The sequence below is a fragment of the Anopheles stephensi genome, chromosome X (assembly GCF_013141755.1).
Source record: "Anopheles stephensi strain Indian chromosome X, UCI_ANSTEP_V1.0, whole genome shotgun sequence".
NCBI lineage: Eukaryota > Metazoa > Arthropoda > Insecta > Diptera > Culicidae > Anopheles > Anopheles stephensi.
Window position 1 is genome coordinate 13,019,915 of NC_050201.1, and position 23,837 is coordinate 13,043,751.

The following is a 23,837-nucleotide window of genomic DNA, read 5'->3' on the forward strand; positions in this document are numbered from 1 at the left end:
ACTATCTAACCCGCCCCTGGAGCGAGGGGTGTAGTATAGTAGTATTACGTAAACGGCGAAGTGTTACAAAAAGGTTCGCCAAAAACCGACAACTCACAGTGAGAAAGTGAGAAAAACGATGCATCCCAGGACCAAAACCCCGGGATGGCGAATGGCGCACAGTTTTACGACCCATCGCCCCATCATGGTTGATAGTCTTTTTTTCTGCTGCTGATTAAACCCATATCCTACCGGCGTCCCGGTACTCTTGACTCTTGTCCGTCCGTCACGCAGCATCGACAGCACAATTCGATGATGGTAATTATTATGATGTTACCTGTTGCATTTATCGCCCGTTCAGTTCTGAACTGAACGTACGTCCTGTCCCGCATCCGACGCAATCCCGGTCCACCACGTTATCCTTAGCGGAGGTCAACTAAACGTCAGCAGAAAATGGTTCGTGCTCGTGCTCGGTACGGGCGGTTTTTCGGGTGGATCGCACGCGGTACACTGGGGCAGCAAACAAGCGCGCCAACGGACGCACGTGCGCATGCGTGACGCGCGAAGGCGGCACGCAGGATACCGAAACCAGGGACCGAGAACCGTTCGTTCGGCACACAGCCCTGGTGGTAGGGTAGGGACGTCGTTTACCCGCCGGGCTCCAGCAGCAGCATGTACGAGTTCCAGCGCTGGCTGTATCGCGCGCGGACGTCAGTCTTGGCGGTGAACTGTTGCGAACAACTGGCATCCTGTTCTACTGCTGCCCGCCAATCAATCTCTACAGCGCCCCGCAAAAACCCGGTCATGTGCTGTGCTTGACGTGCTGTTTTGGGGGGGTGGGTTTCCCGGTTTGCCCGGTTTGCACTAGGAGCCTGAACAACGGTTTGCCGATATACAGCCACCACGCATCTGGTTCACCTGCCGAGACGAAGCTCTATCCGTTACGCGTTCGCGAATGTTGTTTAAAGCTCGCGGTGTGTTGTTTTGTGTGTGTGTTTTTAAGCCGGTACGAAACGGAAACCAAAACAAGCAGGTTCGCGATACGCGTACACTAGGTTGCCGGCTTACCACGTGAGGTGCGTACACCTGTAGCAGCAGTTCACGCGTTGCCTTGCGTAGGAACTGGAGAGGGTTCCAGAGTTCCTCACTAGCTAGTGTCCGCTAACGTCCAGGTGCGATAAACCTCGAAAACCTCTCCTGCACACCCAACAACGTCCATCAACCCTAAGGTCACAAGAAGTTACCTCAGCTGATCCAGTGTCTTCAGTGGTAGCCAGCTCTCAAGACTCTTCTGGCCATCGGCTCTAAAAGTTTTCGTACACCTTGCGTTGCTGCGAAAGTGAAAGTTAAAAAGCGTACGATTTGTCCTTCCAATATCCCGTCTTCCCCGGTCAGATCAGAGCAGTACTCCGTGTACGTAGGTTGAGGTGCTCAGTTAGCGCCATACAAACCATGGCATCAGAATCCATTGGCGTGAAACCCTAGCCAACAGGGAGCTCAACAGATGGTGTAGACCAGCGTAGCAACAGCGTTTACTCCATATGCCATTTATTTTGTTGGAACGAGTTTCCCGAGCTTGTTTACTACGCATATCGCGAGTCCAAGTCACGTTTGGGACGGCCGCCCAAAACAAAGTTCGAACCTAATTAGACTACCGGGTACGGAGCATGTAGGGATGCGATGTGTGTGCCTGCAATGAGTTTGGATTAGGATGTAGCAGCTGAGCAGCTCGCTTGCACGTTTTAAGATACTGACAGTTTTACCATTGCCTTGGTGTGTGACGCACCAGCGTCATCAGGACGCGTTCCATAAGCCCCCGGTGTTTTGGAACACGGAGGCGAGATATATAGCACGCCTGTATGTGTAGAGTGAGAGGATAGACTAACATGTTTATAACGTCTCACCTGGTGGTGATAGGTGATCCAGGACCGACCGCCACGTCCAACCAACCTAACCTACCTAGCTATACCGGCACCCCACTCTATCACTGTGTGAGTACTCTTCTCCGTGAGGCTTAGGCCTAAGTGAGTGAGGGCTACCGGTCAGTCCGGACGTGCGTCTTCTCGGGCAAACCAAGTAAACGTGCGTGGAAAAGCCCACACCTAGGTACCGAAATATAACACCGAAAGCCACACATATACACCGCGACAAACCTTCCCCACACACACACAAACACACACATATCAGTTTTGGAAGATTTGGTGGTCCGTGTTTGTCTACCGGGTGTACGAACACCTACCCAAAGGAAGAAGAAATAGCCGATTATAGTATTTCGAAGCGACGCACACGCACGCGATACAACTTTGTGTAACCTGTAAAGTACCTCCAATCAAACGCATCCTTACCACCGATCACACCAGTCATCTGTTGTGGAAGCTGGAAGCCGGAAGGAGTGTTTTTGTTTGCGGACCCAGTATATGCAACCAGTTTGTGGAAGTGGTCCGAGTGTGCCGACGTGCAGATTTCATCAGCAATCATCAGCTAGAAGCAACCGGTAGCAATCTGTCAATCTAATCCACGGGAACGCGGCCTGCCATCACTAATCTGTCACCGCTAAAGGTTGAATAGGAGCGCGAAAGAGAGGGAGAGACAAGCAGCAGCAGCAAAAGCGGTAAGTGGTAAAAGGTGGAGGTGATGGTGCGGTTCGCACAACAATTCCGCACTAATTGGGAGAAGAAGTAATGCTTCCAAGGCTTGAGCTTCGTGCTTGGAAATGTCAATCTTGAGTAGTGCTAACGGATACTTTCTAAAGTCCTGTTAAGCTTGCGGAAGCGAATGGTTCTTGGTAGCTAAGAAACCAAAACAAAGACCACCGTACTTGGAGGTTTTGTCCGAATTGTGTAGAATTTTCTTGATAGTGTATCTATACATTAGTGCACGCCTGATGTACTGGTATCGGTAGAATTGTTCTAAAAGTTAAAGTACGCTGAAAGCGCTCATGAAATCAATAACTGCTTACCGGTCGTAGTATAGCTTTTGTTTTTATCTTGGCGTCAGGCCATCGATCTTGTGTAGATAGAATGGCATTAGTATAAACCTAAGATCTCTGTCTGTTGCAAATGCAACAGGCAACAATCCGCGAGAATAAATGAATTAGACGCCTTCTCTACATCCGTGAATAAGTGTATTCTTTTTGTAATTTTTAGTTACACTTTTGGCAGATTCATTCGCCCTTTCCCTTCGCTCTCTTTCTCCGGCTCTCTCTGGCTAGGTTTTTTCTCTTCGACTGCGCTCGTGGCTCATCCTCAAGTGGCTGCGTACTTCCGCGGTCGGCTGTCATCGCACTTGACGTTGACGTTGTATTTTGTCAACACTGTCCGCTCCAGTATTTACAGGATAGGTCACTAACCATGTGTACATAGAAGTGCATTTGTAACAAGGTGAGATCTCTATCCGTACCAGGATAGACAGGATAGGCCACTAACCATGTGTAGATAGTAGTGCATTAGTATAAAGGTGAGATCTCTATCCGCACCAGAATCTGGTTTGAAGTAAGAAATGGACTAGATCACAAGCATATACATTAAAGCTGATGCTCCTCTACACACACGTGATATCAGTACATCCTCAACAGGTAGTACGTATGCAGACAGTGCAGTTCACATCAGGATTTCTGCTAAAGAGCTAATACAGGATTCTAGGATTCAATTCAAACTCTCCCATCATATCACTATTGTGAAGCTTCACAGCTCCGACACATTAAACCCCAAGTACCAAGTACCAATTCTTTTGCAAGCTGCCTTACTTTGCTGATTGAAATTGGTGTGCAACCACCGCCACGCTGTTGCTTTTCTAGCTCCGCTTTTTTTTTCCTCTCTCTCGTACGGTGAAAAGCGCTGGGAAGCTCGGCAGGAGGGCACCAATCACCGGGATCACACCAGAAGGCTAGCGCGAACCATCGAAGCCCTGTCCCCGACCCCCTTCCCTTACCTGCCCCGACCGAAGCAAGAGATGAACAGTCGCGTCTACCGTCCAGCCCGGCTGCACCAGGACGACCGCCATCCGTATCATCAACATCCGCGTCATACCAGCAGCCAGAACTGTTCGCAATGGTACCGTTCCAGCTGGAAATACTTGCCGTCGTTGCCGTGCTAATCGGTATCGTCGTCAACTCCTACATTGTCGTTATCGTTATACTCACAAAACAGGTAAGTGGTGAGCTTTTTTTTTCTCTTGCTGTTGTTGTACGCATCGATCAGTGAAATCGATCGGCAAAACCCCCTTTTTTCCTGTGGAAGTGCATCGCCGACCCGGGGTCCACGCGGGAGAGATACCTTGCCGAGCAATATATTTTACAATCTTCACCGATTCCGGCGGGAGTTGGGGATGCAGCGAGCTGTTTTGAATTCTTGCCGGGTTGGAAAACTCTTTCATTCGCTGCGATGCGTGCGAGGTATTCAGATGAATCTAAATAGCTTGATTTTACCGGTTACGGTTACTGATCCTTAGGGAGAGAACGAAGGAGACTCATGGTGATTACTATTATGGAGATTCCAGGTTTTTTTTTTTTGCTAAACGTATCACGTCCCACGGATGTCTCGCACTAGAGGAAGCCGTAAACTAAAAGGGAGATTAACTTGGAACGGACCAGGTACGGTTTCAAGAAATCAACCTAGAAGAAGACAGAGTGATTCTACCTCGATTTTTTAATACCACTTTCGCAAACGGGACGGTGCTACGCTACCCATCATATCACGTCAAGAAGAGGTAGGCAGAGTATGTTAATACCTTCCTCGACGCCATCTCTCTCTCATGCCACATTGCCTTGGTGAGCTCCAGCTCAAGAACATCTTCCAAAAAAAAATCCTTCTTACCGAATAGCTGCTTTCGTTCAGAGCAAAACCCACTTCGACAGGCACACCGGGTGCTGCCCGTGCGACACACGAAAACTACTGCTGTTGAAGGTGTGGAAAACAAAGTTCTGTCGAAACGTAGCACAGGTACAACGGTTTCCCTATCTATCCGCGCACAATTCAAAAGTCATCAAGATGCCGGAGATCCTTCACCGGCGGTTGCATTGAAGTGCTCCAAACGCCGAGTCGAGTGCGGCAAAAGACCCGCCAACCTCACTGTCTCACGTTCGCGTGCCGGCTGATGATAAGCGGGAACAATGGTTCGTCGGTGCCAATGTAGTGTGTACCCGCCGCCGGTCTATCCATTGTTTGCGTTCGGGCTTGGTGGCGTGGCATCAGGCGTCCACTTGTATCTACGGGTGCTCCGGGACTTCACAGAGCGGGTCTTGTGTATGTGTTTTTTTTTTTCGGGGCGTGTAGTTCGCTGTGTAGTAGGTGCTTTTTTTCTCGAGCTGTTACTGTTCTGTCATCTAAATTTCATTTCCCACCGGCTCGGATGTACATACATCGACCGTGAAGCGTTTCTTTATAATCCTGTTACGGGGGCAAATGGGTCCTAGAGGGAGGTCCTCATGGTCTAACCTCCTCAATGCAGATTTTTGGGAAGGGCATACAGATATGCTTACCGTAGATAGAAAGAGAGACCGAATAAACGAGTACAAAATAGACTCCCCACCTGTCATGAAGCACCGTATCGTACACACACACACAGTCAGAAGCAGCAGTACGGATGGGGGCGAATGTTTTGTAATGAAGCGTGTGATGACAGGGACAGCGCTTCCATACGCTCTGGATGGAGACGCCTGGTGCCGCACGGGTATCAATTAAATATTTAAAAGTCAAAATTTTCAAGACTACTTATTTGAAATGCTTCAACGATTTAACGGTGGATCGGGGCAACGGGTTGGGAACGGGCGGGTGGCTTGAGAAAGGCTTCGTTATTTTCGTCCCTGCCAGCAGCCATCATTCTGCACGCGCGATCATTTTGGATTTAACGCGCTTTCATCGTACCCCTTCTGCTAGATTCCTCACCTCCGGAGGTCCCTCCCCCCCCCCCAGCCCTTCCATGTACAAAGCACAACGAAACCTGTGTGCCGTGGAACAGATGGTCCGCTTCACGGGAGTTTCGGTGAAAGTTCTCAAACGTCACACGTCTCCGTCTCCTAGCTGTTGCGTGGCAAACCACCGAACCAAGCCACTACTGATAGACACTCGGCAGAGCTTCGCCCGCACCGTTTTTGAAAAGGATGAAAGGAAGTGTACCTTTCCTGGCGTGCAAGGTAAGGGCCAAGCTAGCGCCGAACCAACCCCACGGACGGACGAAACGAAAATTTATCAATAACATTCCAAACCCCTCCTTCGATCCAACCGCCTTTCTTCGTCCGCTTGCGTTCGCTGACCCGCTGGGCGCTTCCACCCAAAAGCCCCAGCACCTTCTGGGGCCGTTCTAAAGCGTCAGCAAGTAAACGAAGGAAGAAAAATAAAGCACACTGGAAGTATTAAAGATCCGAACGCAAAAGAAAAAAAAACTAAGAAGCTGTAAAATGCATGAGCAAAAGTGAACAATCTTGCCCTTTTTCTTTACGGGAGGATGGCGTTGGATTCTAAACTTTTCTCCACCTGGTTTGATACTGATTTTGAATGCTAGCGTGGTGTTACGGTTAAAGGTAAGGCGCAGTAGATACCGGATGGAAATTGAAAGATCCTCAAGCATCCGTAGCGATACGGGATCCCCGTCCACCTTGTGCCTGATGCCTGGTGCTGCATACTGCCATCTTGATCCTTGTCGGTTGCTTTTATTTTGCTTTCCCCATTTCCGGGAATTCTTCAACCAAGCACAGCAGTTCGTTGAGAATTTCTAGCGATAGGACGCGCTAGATTTTGCCCTCTTGTGGTGATGTAAAAATACACACACACACACACAGACTAACACAATTTGTGATGCTAGATGACTCGACCGACACACCACGCTTCAAAGGTGTTGCATTTCAATAGCTATCCCTTCTCCAATTCTGGAACACCATTCATTTTTTTATTTTTTTACTGACCTATCGGTCCTGTTCACTTTAATCCGCCCTGAAGTGTTCGTGTTCTGATGATGTTTGGTGAAAATTGGTTAATTTTTCCCATCCATACCATCCCACCCGGTCGGGGGTAACGAATGGAAATTGTTATTATATTTTGATTATTGCTTCTATTGACCGGTTATCGTGTTTTCCGCCGTAACTTTTTCGTGTATCTATTTTAAGACCTTCCCGCCTTTAAAGTTCGATCCTTTTTTTTTGTTTGGGGAGCCCATGGGTTTTCTGCTGCTCTCTGCTATTTAGCTGCACATCACTTTTCGCTTCATTATTTTCATTTCGCGTCCCATTCGCGGGTTCGCCATCCGATACGCGGGCTTTTTTTTTTGTGCCACAAAGCTCACATTTGTACACCGACGCTTCATTTTTGCCGATTACAATACCCACCCCCAAACAACAGAGAAAATGTGGAGAAGAAGATGGAAATTTTGGGAGGTTGTTTGGGAAAAGCCACCCCACCAAACCATCAGGCGCAACCGATGGTGAAAATTTAATGATGCTCGGTGTCCCTGCGAATCTTCCGAGCGAGCGTTGTTTGCGTGTTGCGGTTTTCTTCCTGTCTTCTGATCTGACTCGTTTGCTTTTGGCCGTTCCTTTTTCACTTTCTTTACACCGTTCAAGAAAACGGAGCTTTCTGGCAAGCGGATCCATTCGATGTTCGCTTAGAAAATGGGGAAGAAAAAGAAAACCTCCGGAGTCCGGAAAATGCCTCCTCTTTTGTGTGTGCTTCTATCTGTTGGAAGAATGGTTCGGTATATCACACGAAAGGCATTGAGCCGTGGCGTGTGTGCCTTGTCTTGTGCCAAACTCTTGAGTGATTCGCAATTGCTATTTGTTTGTGTGGCACCCGGCCTGCTTTCCTTTTTTTTTCTCGATATTTTCTATACCCTCAAATTTTGAGGCACAAACACGTCGGATGCGCGTGTCTTCCTATTTTTAGCCATTAAAATGCTTCCCTTACCCAATCGTCATAACGATCGGGATTGTGCTTCGTGTTCTTCATCCCGTTTTTTTTATATTTTGTTTCACTCGATACGCACCCAATCAAGCGACTTTTCCACCGGCGGCGGTGGAGCATATGCGACGAAGGGTTTAAGGGGGTTAGGGGCACATGCAGGTGGAAAATCGCCGGTACGAGTTCGATTCCCAGTGGCACGATTTCAATCGACTTTCTTCTTAAGGAACCGACCGGCTGAAGGAAGTGGCAGAGGAAGCTGCGGGGGAAGGGACAGAGGAAACACAGCAACTTAGGAAAGAGGAACATGATGGGTACCGAAATGAGATAAAAGCGTACGGGGATGCGCATTAGTAGCCGAACGTGGAAAACAACTTCGGCTAAAACCACACCGAAACCACACGGGAATCCTTGTAAATTCATTCCGTGTGTTGCTGGTGTCTGCCGCTCTATCGCATCGCCGCAACAGCTTCCCTTCTCTCTTGCACTTTACCACAGGTGTAGAGCTTCTTTTTCCCGGGGTCGGTTGTTTTTCCACCCGGCCCGAAACAAGCCGTTGGTCAATTTGAAACCAAATATCACCAACACCCTAGCCATACATTCGCTGGCTGGGTTCACAAGCGTAAGGTGGAGGCAGTATGCCGAGGGCACCGAAACATAAGAGCTCTTCATCTAGGTACAAGTGTACCTGTTGCTGTCCCAGGTTTGTGGTTCTGTTTGGGGGAAAGCTGGGAAGAGAAGAGCCAGGAGAAGGGGAAAACGGCAAAACTAAAGCTCAGGATTTTATTTCCATCCGGCGGCCTAACATATCCACACCATTTACCGGACGGAACGGTGAACGGTTTTTGCCTGCGGTTTTGTTCGGCCGTCCTTGCCTACTGGTGCCTACTCCGTTCACAGGACTTTTTTGTTGTTGCTGTTGGTTGGTTTACTCCACCCAGCACCAGATGCTGTAACGAATGCCCGGCCGAAAATTAAATAAATCAATCAATGTCGGAATGTACTCACCCAAAAAAAAGTTCGTCTCGTTTTGCAACCCTCACTACCATGGCACCTCGGGACAGCGTCCTGAAAGCTCCAATGCTTTTCTTTTGCGGTTGGGATGGAAAGGCTCATCAAATCGCTCATAATGACCAATTTAGGTTTTTACGTGCAAGACCGACGAGCCAGGTACTTCTGGTTCTCGTCTCCTCCAGGCGGTAAACTCTTCCTGGCTAGTCCGGAACGCACGGAACAGGTAGGATAGGCTGTTCCCAAACAAAACTCACACCGACAACGCGCGTTCCGTAACTGCTGCGGGTGCTGCTACAAGTTGATTGAATTTGATATTTTGCAAGCATTCACGCAAGCACACGCATTGAACACACCATTCCCTGCGTGCACTGTACACTTACCTGGGTGTGTACCGGAAAGATGATTCCGAGCGCACGAAAGAACGAACAGCACACAAGAACTCGAAACTGGAGGGGGCGGAACAAAAAAAACTCTGTCGACTGTCGAAAGTACTCCTGTCAGCTTCAATTTCCATCAGCCCGCAGGACGTTCCATGGATTTGCGTTACCTCACACCACGGGCTAGCATGGAGCGCTCGCCGCCGTCAAAAGCTCGGCCCATAATCAAATTGTCAACGGCGCAAGTAAATAAGCGACAAAATCGGTACGCCGTCGAGCGTGACAATCGCACCGAGCGCTGTCGTTATGTGTTAGTGCGTGTTTGATTTTTTGACAAGCAAATCGATGCCGAACCGATTACACTGCCACTTGCCCACTCCGTACGGGCACCCGCACGCACGCACACAAACCTGGAATGACCGTCATAGAATCGAACAGAAGCAACACAAAACGAGAGATGAACTGAAGTGAGATCAATTTCAATTGGACGTTACCGATTTCACTGGCACCCGCACACACACCGTCGTTCCGTTCCTTTTCACGCATCCATGGTGCGGTGTTCGTGCTCGGAGGCCATACCGGCACAAACAGGCAAAACTTGAACAAACGAGAACAACAAAAATTGGGACTTTGACAAGTGGAAAAAGATGAATCTGTAAAGGCTATTGCGAGCAGGCTCGTCAAACAACGCACCAACGCACAAACTCATCACCGTCGTCGTGTATGGATCGCTGTGATTGACTTGCTTCTCCAGAGAACGCAACAAACGAAACGACGCGTTGTCGATGTTTTACAGGACCACACAACATACACACGTACGCACGCACTCCCAACTAACGCACAAAACGTGTCCTGCGGGCGACCGAAAAATGGATCTGCTCGATCATTATCTATGCAAAAAAAAACGGGCTGGCCGGAAACTTTGAAAGGCCCAGGTAGCGAGACTGATGAAATGAAAATGGTCGCCCTGAACCGGACACCCAACTACTATGGCGGTGTGTCCCATTGTATAGCTATTTTTCACCTTATTTTATTGCATTACTTGGGGCAGGGTCGTCGAGTGGACAGTGCTTGCCCGAAGCGCCGGCTGCCGAGCCAGCAGCCAATCATCTAAATGGAAAAATCAATCTAAATTGATTGAACGTAGGGCTTTATTATGAGTGTTTTGCATTGCATCCTGAGGGCACTGGTGGAGTGGAGGTGATTTTTTTGTTAGCAGGCAGAATGGGGACAGTCTGTCCATTTTGTCTGCTTAGTCGGGATGAGATTTATCGATGAGAAGGTCCAGTAGCCAACACATCGACAAAATCGGTCGATCGCATATCAGGAGTGGGTATCAAATATCATCCGGAGCTTCTCCCTGTACCCAGGATCGATCATCCAGCTACGTCCAGGACGTAGCAGTCAATCAAGTCCAGGACGTCAAAAATGACAGACCAACAGGCGCTGTATGACCTCCAGTTGCAGGTCCTAACAATTCTTAGAGAATTGCAGATCGTGTATCTACCATTACGGACATTTACCAGGGACCTGGACCAGGGACCTGGACCAGGGACCGTAGCATATTCTCACCAAGAGAAGAGAAAGACCCTCCGAAGATGTAAAGCCTCATAGCCGAGGCGATAAAGGAGCCGATCTTCACACGGCAGAACCGGGGTTCAAACCTCATCCAGAGTCCATCCCCCATAGGCAGGGCTTAGTACTTTGCTGCGGGAAGAATCAAGTAACAGAAAGTCAGAAACCAAAGGCCGTCCGAGACCTTTAGAGGTTGTAATGAAAAGGAAGAAGAAGAAATGGAGGACTCCAGGAACCTGGACTATAGTACCGAACCGTACCATATCCTCACCAAGAGTAGAATAAGACCCTCCGAGGAACTGCAACTGTGCACACTACTGCGTACAGAGCTATTATGAGTAGTCCCGGTCAATTTCCAATTTAAGTACTTTGGTGAAGTTAGAAAAAAATAGATGCAAAGCAAACTATAAAGATTAAGTAGGATGTGCGTTTCTGACCGGTTCCGCCGGGTATCTGTGGTTCTTGGTAACGCAAAGTACATTAGTGTTACACTAGCGGACCAGGAAATGTCGGCCCAGATTCGATGTGCTGCTACTTAATGCCTGGTACCTCGTACGTACCGGGGTCCCGGGGTAACTGACAGCAGCTCTCACCGTACGTAATTCCATCCATCCATCACGATGCTCAGGGTGTAATTACATTTGTCCTCGCTGTGTTCGACTTCCTCATCAACGTGTCTCCCGGACATTCCCGGCACGGGGCTACCGGCGGAACCCTCTGTCAGGCTCGGTGGCGGCGTACCATTTCGAAAGGATGCACCGGATCTCCTGTCACTACGGTTGATTGGCTTTTATCGTCGATCGCTTATGACTTTTCGCTTCCCGTGGCCTCGCGCCCATTGTCTCGTGGTTGGCAGCAGGTTTGTTGTTCTTTCCATTTTCGCCCACTCTTTCGTTCTCTCGCGCTTTCCTCTTACTCGTACATTTTCCATCAATTCCATCTTCACCACCATAATCTACCCTTGTAATGCGGTGAAGAAGAGGTGCACGTCAGGACTTTCTAGCCAGCATCATACTTCAATAAGCTTATTAGAGCGACAACTTGATTGGTTTGATCGCAAAACGAGCAGCTTTTCTGTTCACGCTCCAAGTGATGGAGTCTACCAGGTCAAGTTTTTGTTCAATTCGACCGCGTCTGGCACTATTTTCCAGCACAAAACGCATCCTTTTTTCTCTCTCTCTCTCTCTTCTGTTAGTCGTGCGTTCCAAGAACTCCTCATTGCATTAGCGTGGACTTCAGTTCCGAGAAGCTGGCGAAAAGCCAAACTGCTGCCAGGCACGGTTCGTATTTGATGGTTTCCAAACTCAACAAATTCTACGTATTGCAGCTGGACGAAACCACCACCATAGTGCATGATTAAAAATTCGGCGAATTCTGCTCATATCCAAACCACATCACAACCTTCTCGTTTTTCTACAGTAACGTTTCGCAATTTGACAACCCGACGACGACGACTCAACATGGTGGACAAACAGGCACATGTGTGGGTTTGTGGCTAATAACAGGACGGTTTTATGTGTCAACGGGTTGCGAGCTCTACGTGATCGTGTCACATGTTTTATTCGTGTGTAGATAGAGCGGTTTTGATGCAATAATTGCATACATTTCGGCGCTGTCAACGGAGCCGCAAACTTCAATTTGAAAATCCTAATTAGTCCGCATGTAGCTAATAGACCACCATGCGAGGAAATTCGAGCACAAGGATTACTAGAAACTCTCGGGTTGATTGCGAATCCTTGTTGGGTTTTTTTTTGTGCTAGAAACGCGTTCTTTGTGATGCGTATTGCATACCACGCGCTAACAATCGCAATGGGCTAATTAATTCTGCTCCGTTGCAGTTTAGAGCAGTTTATCAACTTCAATTAGCCACGGTTCTTTGTGCCTGCGTTGATGTTACGGTTACGAACGCAACCTATTTACAACCGATTTGCAGAACTGTACACTCGGCAACGCTTTGACATGATTGTTTGCAATCGATAGACGGTAGAGCAACAAATCGTGGCTAATTAATTATCGGTCGTATAGCTTTTTCAACACCGACGTGTAACAGTTTGCGACCCTGCCTCGCTCTCTCCCTCTCTCGTACTGCGTCCTGCTAATAGTGTTAAGGCGAGCGAGCCAAGGGCGCAAATCAGTATTAAGATGGGGCGAATGATTCGAGCTATAATTGCGAAACCACCACTAACAAACGAGCGTTAAGCAACGGAAGAAAAGGATTCGCCCGACACTCCGAATTGGGACGATTTGGCGGGACCGGGTCCGAGGAGCCGGAGGAGGAGGTATCAGGATCAGGGTTTTACCACTCCAGCACGTAACCTCCACCAGCCGGTCGAAGCAAATCATAATACCCGCCCGTCGGGTTGGGAGTCACTCCGGCAGTAGTTAGTGCGATTTTGTTTGCATTACGGATTACGCTCGCCTGGCAAACAACTGCATATCCATTGGTGCTGAAAATTGGTTCGCCTCGTGCTTCGGTCGCATCGGGTGGGATTTTCACAGCTCCTGCAGGTGGGGGGGGGGGGGGGGATGGGAAGAGAAGGAAGAAGAGCGAGCAGCGAAGGGTGTGAAGCTCCATCACAGCTTCCCGTTCGGGCGAACAAGAAACTGTAGCATTGGTCCACTGGTTGTCCGTCCTTTTTTTTTGTGGCGAAAGAAAAAACGCCCGATAAGGAACAGGTCGCATCGCATAAATTCGCTGGACGTACTGGATATTTTACGGGCCCGTAACTTAGCGTGGACTTTTCATTCTTTGTTTCATTGTAACGAAACGCCTTTGTTTCGCGTTTTTTTCGCGCGGACCTGATGCCCAAGCTATTCTGATAGAAAATGAAAATCGTACGCCTGAATCGCTACTATGCTGCTACTATTGGCAGCCATTTGTTGAGCGTCTTTTTTTCTTCTGTGCGCCTGCAAGTGCTGCAATTTCACAACACGCCCGTCGGGTTTGCTGCCCGAGTCCGATTATTTATCGCTATCTCTCGCCTATATTGGATTCCCCGATGTCTGCACCACTTGCCGGCTGTACTCTCCGGTACGGGCGTACCAGCATACCGGTCCGGGTGCCAATTATCGGCCTGGCCAACGATTGTGACCGATGCGATGATTGGCCAGTTAACGGTACCAGCTTCCAGGTACGATTTATTTGCTAACCTACTTTTTTGCTACTTCCACCCAGCTCCCAACTAGCCGTTGCACTGTTGTCGACCGTAGGTGCGTATACGTATGGACACATCTTCGGTGTGCGTTTTTTTTTATTCTCCCCTGTACGGCCATTACCGGTGCGCTCGGGCGATTAATTTGTACAAGTTTATTGCGCCCGGCACGGTGTTCCGCACCTCGGCAAAGCCCCGAGGGAACCGTTGCCACGTGAGTGGCGGAACCGGAGATGAACTCTAATGCTTACGACTTCCCGCCCGAAGAAAAACCACCATTTCCGATGCATCCGCGCACGCCGGCTGTCTTTGGGGTGTCTTTGCAGGGAGTTTGGCTGGTGGTGGATGGAAAAGAGCAGCATCCTATCACATTTCCTATTTTCTGCAACCGTCAGCCAACTTTTAATTGGTATGTCGGTTGCCGCAGGAACGCATCAGCCAGCCAGGAAGACCGTACCAGCAATGTGGGTTCCATTCGTTTGTTCGTTTGTCTTGTAGGACCGCGGGCTTTTGTCCGTGGCGAATGATCGGGCCAACCGGGCACTCTCTGAACGTTCGCTACCATTAGAAACTGACGCTATATCCTTAGAACGCTTTGTAAAGCCACTTGTTGCTAGTAGGATTGTTTCCTGGTGCAGCAAACAAAAAAAAAAACGAAAATGAAGCGTTAATTGAAGTAATCCTTTTAATGAGCTGCCATTTGGTGCCATTTACGTCGCACTTCAATCCGTCTGCTTTACCTTCACACAGATCACATTCGCCAGCAAAATTTTGCTGCTGCATCTTGGCGTCGTAAACGCGGTACTATGTCTGTTCTATCTGCTCTTCTACGCCGCGAGCCTGTTCCGGCTGCTGCCGGTCGCGCTGGACGCAATGGACGTCGCCTGTCTACTGTTCGGGCTCTGCTTCAACACGCTGCACTCGATCGCGCTCTGGACACTGTGTGCCCTCAACTTCGATCGATACTTTGCCATCGCGACACCGCTCCACTACGGCACATTCATCAACACCAAGAAGGTACGTCGCTTTGTGTGTTTAAAATTCATCCCCACCAAGAAAGCTGCTGTCGGAGGAAGCGATGCTACATTAGCTTTGCTTTGTCAGTTGGATTGCATGCATCTAGGAGCACTTAGCACAAATTGAAGTCTCAAGTGTCCGGCTTGATTAGCAACATTAACATAAACTGGAGCACATCAATCGTGTGTGGCACACTTGCCCGTCGTTGCACTTGCATCTTGCACCTCTACCGCATGTTACTTGATCTGCCTCTCTCTCTTTCTCTCTCTCTCTCTCTCTCTCTCTCTTATATCCTCATACTGTATACTCTGCACCCATCGCATATCGCATACTATCCTTACGGTACTCAAAAAAAAACAATTTCTGACACCCGGGCGACACACACACCGTTTCTTCACGCTCTGCCCACCACAGCAGGTCCTGATAACGCTCGGTGCTGGTTGGATCGTGTCAACACTGTTCAGCTTACCGCAAGCCGTACGCATCTCGGCCTATAAGTTCGACAGCGATTACGAGCTGTGCCTGCCAAACCTGCAGACGACGGAATCGCTCATCTACAGCATCAGCTTCGTCCTGTTCACCATCCTGTTACCGATCGTGCTGATACTGGGCTGTAACCTGAAGGTAAGTAAAGATGATCCACCCCCCCCCCCCTCCAAACTATCCGATCCAATCCAATGTCATCCTTACCTGGGGGAGGGTTGTACCGACTTGGCCCATCCTGCGCCAGCCGTAATTACACTGCTTCTTCAGTGCTCCTCCCACATCGTCCGAAATGTCAAACGGGCATTTTCGGCAAAACCCAGTGACAGCAATCAGTAAGTCAATCATCATCAGCGTCACCCATCCCGAACCACCCGAAAAACGCCAACATCGATCCACACCACGTGATTTTACGACACCGGGTAACCGGGTCCGGAAGATACACCGGTTGTGAGATTAGCTTCGACATAAAGAGAGCCCCCCCCCCCCCCCCCCCCCCCCCCTCATACCCAAAAGCCGCCACTGCCAGGGTGCTACTATATTTAGCGCCTTTTTTCCGAATAATATCGTATTTAATTATGTGCCTCCCACATGCCACCGAACCTACTTATAACTCGCACGATAGCCTCTAGAGAGCGCTGAGTGTGTACGAAGCGAAGAAGTGGCGAGGAGTTGGGAAACTGTTCCCAAACAAACTGTATCCTTCTTAATCAGCATCAAAAAAACAACAACAAATACACACCCCGACGTGATAAAAATGAGTGGCACACACACACACATACAGCAAAAAAGCTTTACCGTTAGCTCATGAATATGAATGTGCGATAAACTTCAAAAGCGCTACCGTTCGAGAGCTACAGGGAAAGATCAGCCTGCGATGTAATTGCGCCCGAATGGTAGGCAAACGGTAAAACACGTTACAAGCTCAATCGTGTGGGTGTGTAATGTATGGTGGTGGTGGAAGTTGGGGAAAGTGATTACGATGCGAGCGTGATCGGGCTAAAGCTCCAAACCTGGTCCTGCTTCACATCATCGAACTCGACTCCATTTGCATTGACCTGGTCGCGCGCGCCTGGATGCTTGCATGATTTTCCTTTTCTCCAAGCGCGGTTTTCCAATTTTGCGCTCACAGCAGTAAACACCGACCGGGGATCGGTTGGTGGATGAAAAACGGTGAGCAGGAGCCTGTGTAGGGGGACTATTTGTTCGGTTTGTCACGACTGTTAGAGCCTGGTAAACTGGTAAAGTGAGTAGTCGAAGCAGCCTGATGGTGTGATACCCTGTGAAGGGCCAAGGCGGAGTGAAAGGCGGAATCGATAAATCGATAGCGAACGATATATTTTAATCAACTTCCCAATCGTTGAGCAATCATTGGCATTGCAGCGGTTGCTTGCAACCGGGACCGAAATGTACTTTGGTCTCCTCCAAGACTTGCCGTCAAGTTAAAGGAGGTACAAGGAAGGATTATACCTGTGCACAAGAGGGTTAGAAGTCGTGAACCTTCCTCAAGGACAGTTCAGGGTTTTTTTTTAGGTCGATGTGCGAGTGGGTTTAAGGTAAAATGGTAGTAACCTTCACCTCTCCAAATGTCCTTGCCCATCCCGGAGAGTTCGTGCCTGAACTTTCGATTCCCTGGTCTCGTATCGCCGTATTTTAATATTCACGAGCTTAACATGTCCGACGGGAACTATTTCTTTTTCCGCGTATTTTCCCTTTCTTCTTCCATACCCAGGTCCTGATGATTGCACGCTATCAGCGCAATCGTATCGCGTCCGCCATCCTGGAGGTGACACTGTCCGCCCAGCTGACCATCACCCATCAGCGGAATCCGTTCTTTGTGCCGAATGCCGGTGCAGGTCCGGCCGGTTCCGGACCTGCCGCCGACTGCAAACCGTACACGCAAGCCTCGAACCAAAACAATCCGGCCGCGAACGTGATCCAACTCGTCGGGTCGGCCATACTGTTCCACTGTCCGTACTACTTCGTGATCCTGTGGAACAGTGTGCTACCGTTTGTAGCGAACGGTTGGCGCACACCGGCCCTGCTGCTCAATTTGGCCTCGTTTCTGCTGCTGCTGTCGCCCACCATTAACGCGATTCTGTACGGCGTGCGGAGCAAAATAGTGCGTCGCTCGTTCCGGAATATCTGGCGCAAGCAGAAGCAGAAGATTGAGATACACTACGAGATACAGGCGCGGACACCGTCGACTTGTGGGTCGCGCCGTCCTTCGCTCAGTGGTACCCAGTTTCAGCAGCAGCAACTACAGCAGCAACAACAACCACTGCTGCTAGCGTTCGCTGCTGAAGCTAGCAGGCCTAGTTCGGCTAGTGGTGCTACCGCTCCGGATACACGCTCGGAGATTGGACTAGACCCGGACGGATCGGCGCACGATGCGACGCTTCAGTCACCGTTAGGGCGGGTAAAGTTTGGTAGCTGTTCCGCGCTGAGCGGACCCCTGTTTGTATGCAATCCACCGCAGCACACGCTGCATCATCCTTCATCGCATCATCATCATCACGGTGCCGGACCGCGGCCCAAGATTACCATCACGAAGATACTCACCGACGACGATGACGATACGGTGGCGGCGTCCATCCGCTCACCACCACCACCACCATCACCAGCCTCCCCGCTTTCGCCATCCGTGTCCATGTACGAGCATCATGGGTTTGACTTCATAGCGGCCGCCGCCGTCGATGGTGGGCGGCTGCCGGCGGCACTCGTCGCCACGATACCACCGATCTGCACCACAGACAATCTCAGCGTCGCTGGACAATCAGGTGCCAAGCTGCACCCTGCTGCACCCCTGTCGGCCGGCCCCAGCTGCCTTGAGCCGAAGATATCGTTTAGAAAGTTTTCCTCGCTGCAGGAAATCTTAGGCAACGGGACTGACTAAAACCTTGGCCGCAAAAAGGATATACCTATACACCTAGACACATATACATATACATATATGAATATACATATATATATATATATATATTTAACGTACCATTAGATGTGCAAGCAAAGGTTTACACTGCTAAGCATACTCGTGTTTACTCTCTCTCTCTCTCTTTCTCGCTCTCGCTCCCCCGTTTCCGGTCCGGCCCTATCAACCCACAAACCCTTCCTGCATGTATCACGTATCCAGTGATGGGACGGACAGGGATTTTCTGTGGGGACAGGAGGAGGAGTGTGAGAGAGGGGCTTGAAGAGCGAGGATCGTTGTAAACCGGGTAAACGTGTAGCGAATTTAGTTGTGCGAAAGGTGATTTCGAATGCTTCTTCCCAGTAGCAGCAGCAGCAGCAGCAGCAGAAAAACGAAAACAGAAGCACAATCGTAAGAAGAAAAGAGAGAAGAAATGAAAAACAATATCTAAATCGTAAAAGAAGAAGCAAAAAGGGTGTAAAACACATTAGAGAAATTATTTAAGAGGTAAAACAAAGCGAGAGAAGAAGTGAAAAAAAAATCGCACGTCGACGTAGTAATCAGCAGCTCCTAAAGCCACTCCCCGAAGAGGACGAAGAAGCAAAAAAAAGACACCTGTAAGTGATGCAATCGAAGGAATTTAAACCAAAAAAAAATGAAAACCCACCACCACCCACCCACACGTGGTAACGAAACAAAAAAAAAATTAGGAATAAAAATGTATTACATTTTGCACGTACAAATCATGTTTGAGAGACTTAGTGCAAGCAAAACAAGCAACAAAAAAAAAATAAATTGAAAAAAAAAATGAAAAACACTGTAGAACAAAAAGTGCAAACACCTTTCCTGGAAACGAAAACGAAACCAAAAAATATATCAATATAGAGAAGAAAAAAACGAAAGCAAGAGAAGAAAAAAACAAGGTAAACTAGACAACTAAACAAGTAAATGACAGCACTAGCTAATGGATAGGTCACCCGAAGAAGAAATATGAAAATTCTAAGCCCAAACATTGAAGCTCAAACGCGACTCTTACAGTGTTCCCTTAGGTCATACAGCAAGTGTCCACGTGTTTATAGCAATGGGCAGTTCGAGATACAACACTGATCAGACGTTGATTGCTTTGTGTGTTTGAGTTATGTCTGCATCGTTTATTGTTTTAAACATATAGACACTTGTGTCATATGACCCTGACAAACACTGGTCACGGCAGGTAAAGCAGTAGGATCTCACCAGTCATGTCCCCAAATGCCACGTTACAGTAGTAGCTTTAGAAGGTGGTAAGAGAAGAAGAAACTGAAGAAGCAAGAGAAAACGAGTTGAACTAATGGGCTAACGGTGGGGTGACACGAACGGGGAAGATGGCCCGCCATGTCTGTCTGTCACTGATGCAACTTTTGCTCCATATGATGTAGCAGAAACGTCCGCCGTTACCACACTACGGAATAAACTAAAAGGAAATGTTTTTTGTGTTAGCTCAGGTTGGCTGTGGCTCGGTGTTATTAAGTTCGATTTTTGTTTGCCTTCCCAACATTCCCCCCCCCCCCCCCCTATGCCGATGACACATACATGCGAATGCTTTCACCAGGTCAGTGAGTTGCCGTGGCCTGGCAGCTTGCACTCATAAATCGCCGATCAGCATGGAGACTTGCGCCACCAGCAAACACACACACACAGAAGACCAGCAGAAACTTCGCCGCGGTGTGGATGAGTGAAGCCTTAGCAGCTTCGTGCCTCACATTAGCGTTCATTATTCATGGGGTTTCCACCCGCAAAACCTCTGGTCAAACCCGTAACGCAAACCCTGGTCAAACCCGTAACGCAAAAGGGCATTCCGGAAGCCCGCCGTATAATTGTTTTAAGTCCAAGTTTGCCATCCTTCCGCTCTCGTAGCACACGAGTGTGTAGGTGTGTGCCAACGTTCAGGTGATTCAGCATGTGTGTTTGTGTGTGTGTTGTGTTTGGGAAAATGGAAAACAAGCCGAAAGAAAGAAGGATACGGGACTGCAGCGGATATCAATTATTACTGAGTTGGTCCTTGCGAGCGTGTGTTTTTTTGGGGGCCACACAGAAAATGAACATCGGGAAGAAAGCACACACACACAGCACATGGGGTATCCACTTTTTCGTAGCAGATGAAGGTGGATAACGATGGTGCGTTGGGAAGAGACATCCATAAATTGTGTAACGAGAAAAAAAGGAATTTCTGATGGAGTCCTGGCAAGGTAGACTAGGACATTATACGAATGACAATGACCAGAATCACATGTCAGATGAAGGTAGATGGATAGTTATTATGGCTCTTTGCAATCACCAAGGCTCAGCGCCTGGGAGCTGAGCGGACCTATTTTCTTTTCGATCTGGCGGTAGAAGAAACTGGAGAACACCTTCTTGGAAATCTTGAAGTCTTGCAAATGGAAGCTTCGGTGACCATTTTCTATAAGTCAATCCAGAACGCGGCATAAGCTGATGACATAGGCTTCATTGCTTTTGACTCTCCAATATAGCAGAGCTCCACCAAAAGAGTGGGCAGATGGAACGAATCCACGGGATGGAGATTATGGAGACAAAAATCAATATGATGGTGGCACCAGCAGGGCCGATAGAAACAAACACTGATGTACAGATAGGTGACCACAACTTTGAAGTCATCCAAAACTTCGTATATCTTTTGTCAAAAGTCAGCACTAACAACAACATAGATGGGTACAAGGGTGCTTGCCAACTACTGATGCTTAATTACCAGAAGACACTTGGAAATAACCTGAATTACCAGAAGAAACGGACTGTACAGAATATTTTTAAATCCTGTCCTATTCATTCGCTTCTGAGATATGGGCTATGACCGAAACCCAAAAATTTCTCCTTGTCGGGTTTTAAAATTAAAATATTCAGTAGGATTTTTGGCTTGTATGTCCAAACCCAATGGAGTAGCCACTACAATGACGAGCTTTAGCTGCTCGCCTGTAGCACGAAGGACGAGACTGTCGAAAAAAATGATGTTCGAATTTTCCCAGCTTTTACTGAGCCCTCATGACCACAGACCGATAAAATAAAGTCTTGAAATCTGAGGTTGGCTTAAAAAATTTGGCAAAAGTCTGAATAGATGCCCCCCCCCCCCCACCCCCACCCCCATTCACGGACACTCATTTTTACAAGTGAGTTACGCAAAAGGGTATCTTTTTCATTATTTATTAAAACAATTTTTCACATTTTTGTTTTACTTTTACCTAAATTTAAGGTAACTCAGTAGCAAAAATGAGTGCCCGTGAGTGGGGGAGTGGGGCATCTATTCAGACTTTAGCCAGTTTTTGCTACGAAATTACCTCTATTACACCTTCCACTACTCCCTCGAGCGTTACGTAATTTATGGACGACTCCCAAGTAAAAATGCAAGTATCAAACGGATGCGTGAGGATACTCAATCGATCGAGCGAAAGGAAGAGTGTGTACGAGAGTGCGAGAAAGGAAAAGCGAGAAGAGGTGAAGAACAGAGGAAGGGAAGTTAACTATTACAAACCATCGGTTATAAATATGTAATGGTTCTCCTTCACTTTTTATACACAAATTCTCTCTCCCTTTCTCTCTCTCTCTCTCTCTCTCTCACCTGTTACGTCCCTATTCGCCGCTCTGCAAACATTCGTCCTTTCACACGGCGAAGGACTTTAAAGCTTTAGTCGATTATTTTAGTCCGCCGCGTCGCCCATACCGGCAAGTGTATATGTGTGTATGGTAGTAAACATTGTTTGGCAGTGCCTCTCTCTCTCTCTCCCGCTCACTCTCGCTCTCTTTCGCGCCACACCCGCAACAGGCTGAAGGTCACTGTTACGAGTAAAAAGCCCCCATACGGATGGGGCTTCTCCACTTGAACAAAATACCACTCGACACTGCATAATTATGCTCGGATTGTCTGCTCGGTCGCTTTATTAAACCTCATACCTTACTGTTCATGCAGTTTCGTTGCATTTAGCCATACCAGTGGAGGCATTTACAACTGGTTTACTATATTACAAACAAACCAACAAAAACAACAAAAAAAGAAAATGAACGTGTCGGTACAGTGGTGAGAATAAGTATGAGGGCACGATTCATCGTTCACGAGTCAACGTTCTCAACTTAGTTGATACATTATCATTGTTCTGATAATTCAAATAATTTTTAAAATATGTTTTCCAGTAGCCTCCAAATATTCTTTCTATTGCAGCTTATCAGTCTAGAAATAATGCGAATTAAGGAGTCAGAATCTTCCAGGCAGTCCAAAATAATTGATGGGTCAAACGACTGTGAGAAGTACCGCGTCATGCAACGTCCTCGGTGATAGTCAATACTGGTGAGTATGGGTCTGAACGTGTTAAAGTGTCTCTACAACAAAACAAGCCAGTAAATCTAATAGAGGCAATGGCTGTTCATCATATGGAGTACATTTCATCAAGGAGATAATTAATCACATTACTCAAGGGTTGCCCGGTAGTAGATGTGATAGCGGCGCCGGTCTTCACACAGCAGGATCCCATCTGGGCTGTCCTCCCAATACTGACTATCCAACTATGCGGTATCAATAAGTCTAGTAAGCCTTAGTGATCGTTAGGCCAAGAAAGAAGAATAAGAATTACTCACAATTACCTCTGAAACATGGATTCTGTCCAAAACTGAAGAATTCTTTTCAGTTGCCATCGAGAGAAAAATCCACAGAAGGATTGTCTACAGAGTGGAAGGTTAATAAAGGAGCTGCTACAATACCGAGCTCCATGAGCTGTACAATCACCGTCCCATCCAGCAGCAAGTGAGACTCGCTAGGATCCGGTGTACTGATCATGTCATTAAATTAATACCGGACGATCCATCCCTTAAAGTCTTTTTAGGCTATCCACATACGATATAGAATGGGCAGCAGGCGTTCGCGTCGACTGATAGACGACGGCATTAAACCTTCGGTAGCAGAATCGAGCATTCCTGACAGTAGGTCAAGACTGCGGAGAATTTCTATTCCTATTTAGCTCTACAACCTCTAGAGATTTTGCCATCCCATGACCTGCTGCCTTGACTTGATAATAACCGTAGAATAGTCAGTCTTCTGATAGTATATACCAGATGACCCGCAAGTGCCTTGGTGATCAGATCTTCCCAAGTAGGTAAGAACTCTAGTAAATATTCTTATGAAATAGGCATCGAATAGAACTCCACCTATACTCACTTCCACTAGTGTATAAGCATTGGACATTTAAAAAGATCATCAAGCAAACTCTTGAAACACTCGGAACGAGGGAGTAGGAAAAAAAGAACCCCGATGTCAACAGGTTCATTCCGCGCGCCACTCGGTGGGAGATTATTGTGTGCCTTTTTTCTGTCTGGGTGTGTGATGTGAACCATTGGGGAGATAAAAACAAATTCTCGCACTGGTTACGGCGAATAGAACTCCACGTCATTACATGGATGTGAT

General features: G+C 48.0%; 1 protein-coding gene across 5 annotated transcripts; it reads left to right on the forward strand.

Annotated features, from left to right (window-relative positions):
* The first annotated feature begins 7 nt into the window (after positions 1 to 7).
* Positions 8 to 19,877, forward strand: LOC118508378 (alpha-1B adrenergic receptor-like). Of its 5 annotated transcripts, none has more exons than XM_036048118.1 (5): positions 8 to 2,590; positions 3,814 to 4,127; positions 14,737 to 15,003; positions 15,418 to 15,627; positions 17,219 to 19,877. In XM_036048118.1, exons 2-5 carry the CDS (start codon positions 4,029 to 4,031, stop codon positions 18,380 to 18,382), a joined length of 1,740 nt encoding a protein of 579 aa, XP_035904011.1. In that variant the 5' UTR covers positions 8 to 2,590; positions 3,814 to 4,028; the 3' UTR covers positions 18,383 to 19,877. The 5 variants fall into 5 exon arrangements, with proteins under 5 accessions (XP_035904011.1, XP_035904020.1, XP_035904046.1 ...); XM_036048127.1 differs by having other exon boundaries at positions 1,755 to 2,590; positions 3,776 to 4,127; XM_036048153.1 differs by having other exon boundaries at positions 1,755 to 2,590; positions 15,421 to 15,627.
* The last annotated feature ends 3,960 nt before the right edge of the window (positions 19,878 to 23,837 follow it).